Here is a 9,445-nt window from a genome sequence, read left to right on the forward strand (position 1 = left end):
TCACAAGTGAAAACACCAAGCATATATCGCCTAAGTTCTTTTATTATTAGCAATAACATACACTTCTAAAGATTGAAGTAAATCAAATCTGATCCGAGGATAATGTAGTAGACTTATTTACTAAGTCGTTACCTAAATCCACCTTCGAGAAACATGTGAACAGCATCGGATTGAGAAAGTTATCCGAACTCCCATGATTGTAGCAATCAGGGGGAGATGTCGACATCAGGGGGAGCCATGATGTCTACATGTTTGATCTCTCGAAGAGTGAATGGCGTGTTGTACTGTTTTTCTCCTCCTCAAGGTTGTTTTTGTCCCACAGTGTTTTTATTACTCGAGCAAGGTTTTTAACGAGGCAACATTTGAAGCGCCATGGTGTCACGATGACATCACGTTTGGACAGCACAAGGGGGAGTGTTGAAGGATATTTGATTTATGTATGCCTTACCAAACTAGGATTACTTTCTATGTTGTAATAGGAGAGAATGTTCTAGATTCCTAGGTCTAATTAGAATAGGATTCCTTGTACTCAAAGATTATGTACTTGTATCCTCTATATATATAGAGGCTCCTATTATCAATGAAAGTTACAACAATTTCTCTCTACAATCTTCTCTTGCATTCAATTTCCTTAAACAATACTTGCCTATTAATGTAATTTTCATTAATCTGCAGCATATATACATGTCTGTCAATCATTTAAACCTAATCAAGTTTACCAACAAATCCAAACAATCAAAACTCAGCAATATTTCAAACCAGCTCTATACAGCATTTGAAACAGAGTCTTAGGCTGAGATAAAGATTGATGATACTTGCGTGCTTGAATGGAACTGAATACAGATAGCACCCTCTCAGGTAGTTAACTAAGGCTTCTCAGAAGTCTTAGTATCATTAATAAATAACTAACAAAACAAAATAGGCAGGGTCAACATTCTAACAACCCAAGCAATCTGCTCCATATGAATGAATGGATCAAAATCTACACAGAAAGAGGTTTTGAATCGATAACACATTCTCTAGTGCAATACAACTTTCTTCCTTTATGATACCTTGAACATACAATGCCATGTTCCTTTTGTGGCTTTAAACATTTGGAACAGGAGGATAAGGAGTAGGCTAGGAATCAAGTGTAGCTCTTTCTTTTTCCGAACTGTCGCCCCGAAATTCTCAGTCCTGTCCAAACCCTCTTCTGGGAGCTTCCAGTTGAAATGGAAGAGCAGTTGTGCAAGTGGGAGTTCAATGTTGAGTGTAGCAAATGCCATTCCAGGACATATCCTCCTTCCTGCACCAAATGTTATAAATTAGAAATTAGCTCCCTTGTAATCAATGCAACTATCAAGGAATCTCTCTGGATGAAATGTTTCTGCTTCGGTCCAATGCTTGGGATCTCTCCCAATCACCCATGCGTTCACAATCACTTTGGTTTTCACCGGTATCCCATGTCCATTAATCTCACAGCTTTCACTACATTCTTTTGGAAGCAGCAAAGGAAGAGGTGGGTGTAATCTCCAAGTCTCTTTGATCACCGCCTTCAGAAATTTCAGTTGCTGAAGACATGTTTCATCGACATTTCCTTTAGCAACAAAGACTTGCCTCACCTCTGCTTGTGCCTTTTCCATCACTCGTGGCGTTTTTACCATTTCCGACATTGCCCACTCAACAGTTGAAGACGATGTTGAACATCCCAGCTTTGAAAATGTCCTGAAATGCAACAGTTGAACCTCAGTAGAAGAATATGATAAAGTTGATAAGAATTGAGAAGACAAACATAGCACACTAACTAGCATAACCGCTTTGATATGGTCATTTGTTAAGGGAACTTCAAGCTCACCGAGCTGCTTTAGATTTAGAAGAACGCTTAGCAGATCATTTGCTCCATCCATGCCTCTAGTCTTGGTAGCTTTATGATCTTTAACAATGTTTTCGAGTATCTCATCGAGTCCTCTATGAATCTTCCCAAGTTTAGGCCTCATCCCACTGATTACATGAAGTACTTTGATAGAAGGGAACACATCAGCAACTGCAAACCCACCTGTTGCCTCTGCACCTTCCCTGACAGCTGTTATGAGTGCTTCGTGTTCTTTGCATTTGTTACCAAAAGCCACTTTGGCTGTCATTCCATATGTCATTGAAAAAAATCTGCTCCCCAAGGTTGATAGGTGATCCAAAGTTTGCACGAATGAATTCGAGCAAATGAGATACCTCTTCTTCCCTGATCCACTGAAATGACTCCACCCTTTTCGAGTTCAGCAGCACTGAACCGCAGATCTTGCGCATTTGTCTCCAGTATTCTCCATATGGTGCAAAGGCAATGCCTGCACCGCCATAAGAGATGATATCCGGAGCAAGCAGGAGTGGCCTGAAAGCAAAGATGCTATCATGAGTTCTCATAATCTCTTTGGCGGCTTCTGGTGTGGAGACAACAACAGTGGAAACTTCACCAAGCTGCAAGTGCATTAGCCCAATCTCTCAAGATGTGATGGGGTAGAGAACCGACAAGATGGTGCACGTTTCCGATGATAGGTAGTTTCCATGGCCCTGGAGGTAGCCTTTGAACCAAATTGCTGGTCTTGTGACTTCGGCATATCTTCAAAAACATGACGATAAAGAGGAAGAAAGTGGAGATGATTGGAAAAAATGCAGAGGAAAACTGAAACTCCATGCTGAATGTAGAGGAAGAAAGGGTGTGTATCATGCTTCGACATTATAACTCAGTTTTATACACATTCAATATTTCTGAAGGATGCTTCATTGCAGAATCGCTTTTCCATTTTTAGTTTGGTTTGGCTTGTACAAGTTTGTTTGAGAATTTAATGATAGATACCTCGTACCTTAACATTGCCACCAGCCAGTTTGGAGTCTAGTAGGTAAATTTAAAAATTTTATATTAATGTATTAATTCATAATTATGCCAAACCATTTCCAAATTTAATTAGATGATTATTAAATTTCTGGATAAAGCCAATAACCACTGTGAGTTATATATATATATATATATATATATATATAAATCCTAGGTTAGTGGGGGCTCAGGAGAAAAAACTATAGAGTACAAGTCACACTAAGCCAGTCCAAATTTGCTGCACGCATCACATAAGATTCCACGTTACTGATTATTGGCTACTTCCATTTCAAACAACTCAGGCCACAACGTTTGACTTCACTGAACAGTTTTGCTGCAGCAATGTTTAATCTCTTACTGTAAACTGGCCAATGAAATACCTTTTTTGAGGGCGTGACTGGATTCAGCTATCAAGCATTTCCTATAATCAGGATCTTCTTCTAAACACCTGAACTCAGACCATGCCACCGTCCACATTCTTAAAAAACTGGTGGAATCTATGAATAGAAATCCTAGTAGAATGGCCCAGCCATCCTTTTTGGCTCATCTTTTTTGATCCAGAATGCGTACATGTTCCTCAATAAACACATTTAGTATTTACAAGTAGGAACATTGAAATTTGATTGGCTGCTGTCTAATAATGCATGAATGCTTATATTGAAACCATTTTGTGTCCCAGGGATACCAGTGACCAACTAACCTCACCTTAGAAATATCGGATCCCACATATGTAAAACAAACAAACGCTGGAATCATAAAGATCAGCTATAGCAAGTAAAAGCTAGTACTTCATAATCCATTATTATAGCAGAGATTGGTTTGAGCATACTAATTTGAAAGCATTGCTAAGAGAAGAACCTCAGTTCTTATTCTTACTAGATACAAAAACCATAAAGAAAGAGCCCATTATATATACCAACACTAACAGCTAATCCAAATTCCCACAGCACTCCCCAGGTCTGCCAATAGGTGAATTTGGGTTTTCACTTGAGAGTTTAAAGCACAAACACAACACCCCAAGTACCTAAAGTAGCTAATATGAATTAAAAAAAGCCCAACCGCTAAATATCAAAACAGACTACAAGAACATAATTGAAGTATTGAACCACTCATCTGTAAGGAGGTATGGTCCACAGTGAAGCTAGATTGTTAAGCTTAACAGAGTTCTCTTTACTTACAATGCACCTAGCTGAGTTCCCAACTTGAGCTGACAAAGTTTCACTTTCAATAAACATGTGTTTACTCCATCCTACTCTTAATTGCTTGATATTTCTTTATTTAAACTTGTTTATTAGTCCTCTTTAGGGTGCACAATGTATTAGATTCAACTTCTAACCATTTCTGATAATAAAAGCTTGTCCGGAATACCACAATTCAGATCAATCATCCAAACTTTTTGCAGAATTGTGGAATCTTGGATAGAGACATAGTTAATCTCTATTTCCCATTTCTATGACTGATGTTAAGACCTTTACACTAAGAATACTGTTGGACAGAAACACAGAATTTATTTTTATAGGTGGAACATTGGAATTGGATGGCTGCTATCTGATAATGCTTATAACGTAGAAAACACCACAGTGTGTCCCAGAAACACCAGTTATTGACTAACCTCACCCTTCAAAGAGTGCATCCCATATATGTAAAAGAAACAGACACTGGATAGATACAATCAGCTACATAACAATTAACAAGTAAAAAATACAATCAAATCACAAGTTCATATTTGTTTATATTAACAGATCCTACATATGGTTGTGCTTGTACTATTTATAGCAAAGATTGGTTTCAGTATAGATAAATGATATTATCAAATCACAAGACCGTTTGCTAAGAGAAGAAACTTGGTTCTTACCAGGAACACAAACCTGAAAGGAATAAGCCCATTATATATACGAGCACTTAGCTGTTTATTTCCGCATAATTTTCTTTAAAAGCACTCTCTAGGTCTGCTAATTGGTGAACTTGGGTTTTCATACGCAAATGCCAAAGGTAGCTAATATGTATTGAAAAAGCCCAAAAGCTGAAAACCAAAACACACCTTATTAAAAAAAAATAATAATAACAAAAAAAAAAACATAATTAGACAACTCAGATAAAGGGAGGGATGGTCCATGGTGCAGCTAGGAATCCTGTTAAGCTTAATTGAGTTTTCTTTCCTTTCCTTGCAATGAACCCAGCTGGGTTCCCAACTTGAGCTGACAAAGATTGACTTTCAGTAAACATTTGTTACTCAATCCTACTCTTCTTTTGTGTGTTGGTTCTTTATTTAAACTTGGCCATCAATCTTTAGGGTGCACCAATGTATTAGATTCAACTTCCAACTATTTTCCAATAATCAAAAGCTTATCTGAAATACCTGAATTCAGACCATGCCATCATCCAGACTTTTTGCACGATTGTGTAATCTTGGAATACCGTTACTGAGGGTGTTAGACGATCAGGTTAATCTCTGTTTCCTATTTCTATGACTTTCCAGAGTAAAAACTAATTTGTATATTTTCCTTAGAGTTGGACTACTGTTATGTAACTTACATGATTAACCCAATATTACCTCCTAGAGTAAGAATACACACTTCAGTAGTATTAAGTTTTCAGTCTACGCATACAAAGTTTAATGTGTACATGTAATAGTTTAGAAACCGGTGTTTCAAGAGATACCAATGACTATAAAATAAAAGGAAAGATAAACCAGCCAGAGCAAGTAAAGAAACTACTTCATAACTTCATATTAATACCACGAGATGATACAGAATAGTACATATAATCACAAGGCAGCTGTTTACCTCTAAGACTCTGTTTGCCAATAGGAGAACCTCAGTTCTCACTACGATCACAGGCCAGAACTGATAAATGATACACCAGCACGAACCAGCTGCTTCAACACATTTTTATCAGCTTAACGCCTCTCTGTTTGCTATTAGGAGAACTTGGGTTCTCACTTACACCACAAACAATAAGGTTACAAATACCAACTAATTGATATTGCAAAGGGCCGAACAACTAAAAATGTAAACCCCTCTCTAAATAACATAATCAGACCACTCAGTTATGTGGGAAGTATGGTCCATAGTGAAGCTAGCCATCTTGTCAAGCTTCTTTGGATTCTCCTTCCCTCCAATCAACCTAGCTGGGTTCCCAACTGCAGTAGTTCTTGCTGGCACATCTTTCAGCACCACAGAACAAGCCCCAATCTTAGCTCCCTCCCCAATTCTAATGTTCCCCAAAATACAAGTCCCTGCCCCTATAAGCACCCCATCACCAATTTTCGGATGCCTATCCCCACACACCTTCCCAGTCCCTCCCAATGTCACATTGTGCAAAATTGACACATTGTTCCCAATCACCGCCGTCTCCCCCACCACTAAACCAGTAGCATGATCCAGCAACAACCCATGTCCGATTTTCGCCCCGGGATGAATATCCACAGCGAAAACCTCCGAAACCCTGTTCTGAATCAACAAGGCCAACACCTTCCTGCCCTGTGACCACAACTTATGTGCCACCCTATGTGACTGGCAAGCCAAAAAGCCCTTGAAATTCAAGAAGCACTGAGTATAACTAATGCAAGCTGGGTCTCTCTCCTTCACTGCTCTTAAATCATCCCTCACAGCCCTAATGACTTCCCCATCTTCTAGAAACACCCCCATGAAAATATCCACAAGGGTACTACTGGAAAGACTAGAATTGCTCAACTTGACAGACATATGATTAGCCAAGGCGCTTTCCAGAGAGGTGTGAGACAAAATAGAAGTGTAATAGTAGCTAGACAAAATGGGTTCCTGATCAATATCCGAGCGGGCTTCGTCTTGCATTTTGAGCCATAAAGCATCGCCCCTTTCTTCCTCTGGGTCCAGATCATCCACCAGTCTGCGAGTCTGCGTGGTTTTTGTTCGGTTCTGGCAAATGGGTATGTGGGAAACTTGATCGGAAACACGACAGTCGTACTTGATGAAATTGTATTGTGTTTCATGGTCGCGAGGGAGTGGCTGGTTTGTGGATGTGTTGGCTCGGGAAGTGTTGATGCAAGCAGCCATGGGATTCAAGAGGGTGTTGTGGTTGTGAGTAGAGAAATTGGGTGGGAGGAGTTTTGGGGTTGACAAGAGAAGGGAGGCATTATATAGGGATCGAGGTATGAGCAAAGCTTTCATGGAAATATGAGAGTTTTTGTTGGGAAAGTAAGAGAAATTGAGACATTAAAAATGTAAGTGGTCAAGTTGGATTTCCGTGGAGAAGGCCTGGTCATAAGGGAGGCACAAAGGCATAAAATTTATATTGGTCCAAATTGTTTCCGGTCTCCATCATGATTCATGCTTCAGCTCAATGGTGTATGGCTATTTCTTTTATTCTTTTATTCTATATAATTATTGTATTTCTGTAGTAATTTAGTATTGTCCTTTTCTTAGTTTCCGTTTTTCTTGGGATTTTCAAATTTTTTCTTCCTCTTTCATATTTGGTCTTTTACATTTCCTTTTTCTTTCACATTTGGTCTTTCTCCAAAAAATCTTCTCGTGTGGTTTGATTTGTTGGCTTTGTTTCTTGTTTAGAACAAGGGAAGAAATTCATTCATTTCTCATTTTAGGTAATGAATCCTTCCATCATTCATTTTCTGTATTAATTACGAATTTTAAGCATACTGTATCTCACTTTTTCTCTATCATAGGAATGAAAATCTCATGAGAATTTAATTTCTCACGCTTATTGAAAAGAGAAAAGAGTAAGAATTTTTTTTGTTTTTCCTTTTGGCGAACCAAACAAGACCATGACACTAATAAGTAGCAACATAGTTAATAATTTGGACTCTAACTGGTTCGGGCTCTTGTTCAATTTCCTTTTTGCTCTATTTGGTTCATGTTTGTATACAAAAATATTCAAGATTGAACTCACTATTAAGGCCTACAGGAAAACTAGTTGAGCATAAACTCTAGTGTATTTGGACTAACCATGATTAGGCTTGCATGTTTCCAGGTCTGTATATACGAAAATATAATATCTGTATATCGAATCCTAGTGGATTTTGTATTAAAGTTTAGGATCCAAACACATTTTAGGCTTCGCATCTTTTTTTTTTTTTTGGACTCCAATATAGACCATTTTGTGCGTCAAGTTGGGGATTTAGGACTTCTATCGCATTGGAGTCCATGAAAAAAAGAGCAGAAACCTAAACAGTGTTAGATCCCAAATTTTTGAAGAGAATATGTCAAGCACACTTGTAGTTCTCTGTCTCTTTGTTAGAGCATCTTTAGTAAGGCGAACCACTTTCAAAATACATGTGATGTTCTCTCTATTTTAAATTGTTTTGAATTTATCTATACTATTATTAAGAGAACAAGTTTTGTTAGCCAAAACTGAAAATTTTGACAAATTTAACCCTGAATGATTAAAAAAATTTGAGAATAAATTAAATCACAATGATAAATAGGACAATTATAAAATAGATTTTTATTAAGAAATTTAAAAAAAAAAAATGATGCCACAACCCCCACTTTTCTCTCCCACTATTTTTTCTCTGCAATAACTACCACTGAATCTATTTCTTCTGCAATAACTACCCACTTTTCTATTTATTTTTTTTAACAACGAAAATTTTTCATGCACATGCAGAGCATGTGATTGCAGACTAGTATTTTTTTATTGAATGTTTCAAATTAATAAAAATAAGAGAAATGCTCTTCTATTTATATTTAGGATCAAAAAAACAAAAAACAAAAATATAGAGCCACTTAACAATCAGGTGCAATTGCTTAAATGTATACAAACCTAAATGTGCTCTCTAAAATAACTAAGAAGTTAATATAGGGAGGCTGCTAAAGAATGCTCTTTGTAATCAAACTTTTGTCATATTCTGCTTAAAATTTAAATTTCTGAAAATTTTCAATCTGTTCAAGTAAATCCAGAATATGTGTCTGGCCCAAACTCTAGGTTACTTGACCTAGTTGTAATAGGGTTTTGAATTAGGGAGAGAATCCTCTCCTAAGCAAAGTTTTCACCTAAGCTTCCTAAGCTTTTAATCAGTTGAAGACACGTGTCATTGTTAAATCCAATGGTCTACAATTACTCTGCCACTCCTACCACTCCTCACGTGTCCTTTTCCTCCGCAACTTCTTTTCCTTCCCTCTCTCTCTCTCCTGTTCTTCTTTTCCTTCTGTTCTTTGCCCTCACAAACCAAAATTGCATGGAAGAAATTCGATCCCATTGTTTGTTACATCAAATTGCAAAAAAATCAAAGAGTTCATTTGGAAAAAGAATTCTAGCGACTGCTCTGCACGAAAACATTTTATATCTCTCAATATGAAGATGCATCAGCCAAATTCCTAACGACTGGAGTAGGTATCGAGCGTTCTTCTCACGATTTGGTAAAGGTCGTTGTGTCTTGCTTTGCGATGATTTCGACCAAGTTTTATTTGCTAGAAGCTTCAAAGACGATCTTCTCTCACCAGGCAAGATTTCCACACTAAGATTCAAGATCCTTCAATTTGTTTGATTATTTTTGGTTGATATTATCCTCTTTTTATGGGCTTGTTCTTCATCCCTCGAATTTGGGGTCTACATTTTGGGTTGATTCATGCTTGTCTGGTTCAATCGCTGATGGCTTTCAAT

At 37.6% G+C, this 9,445-nt stretch overlaps 1 protein-coding gene and 1 pseudogene across 1 annotated transcript; both read right to left on the bottom strand.

Moving 5' to 3' along the window:
* Positions 1 to 788: 788 nt before the first annotated feature.
* LOC133730912 (desmethyl-deoxy-podophyllotoxin synthase-like) lies at positions 789 to 5,772 on the bottom strand (annotated as a pseudogene).
* On the bottom strand, positions 5,551 to 7,087 carry LOC133730913 (serine acetyltransferase 1, chloroplastic-like). Its single transcript, XM_062158414.1, has one exon. It carries the CDS (start codon positions 6,994 to 6,996, stop codon positions 5,869 to 5,871), a length of 1,128 nt encoding a protein of 375 aa, XP_062014398.1. The 5' UTR covers positions 6,997 to 7,087; the 3' UTR covers positions 5,551 to 5,868.
* Between the last annotated feature and the right edge of the window lie 2,358 nt (positions 7,088 to 9,445).

Source organism: Rosa rugosa, chromosome 2 (genome assembly GCF_958449725.1).
Source record: "Rosa rugosa chromosome 2, drRosRugo1.1, whole genome shotgun sequence".
NCBI classification, from domain to species: domain Eukaryota; kingdom Viridiplantae; phylum Streptophyta; class Magnoliopsida; order Rosales; family Rosaceae; genus Rosa; species Rosa rugosa.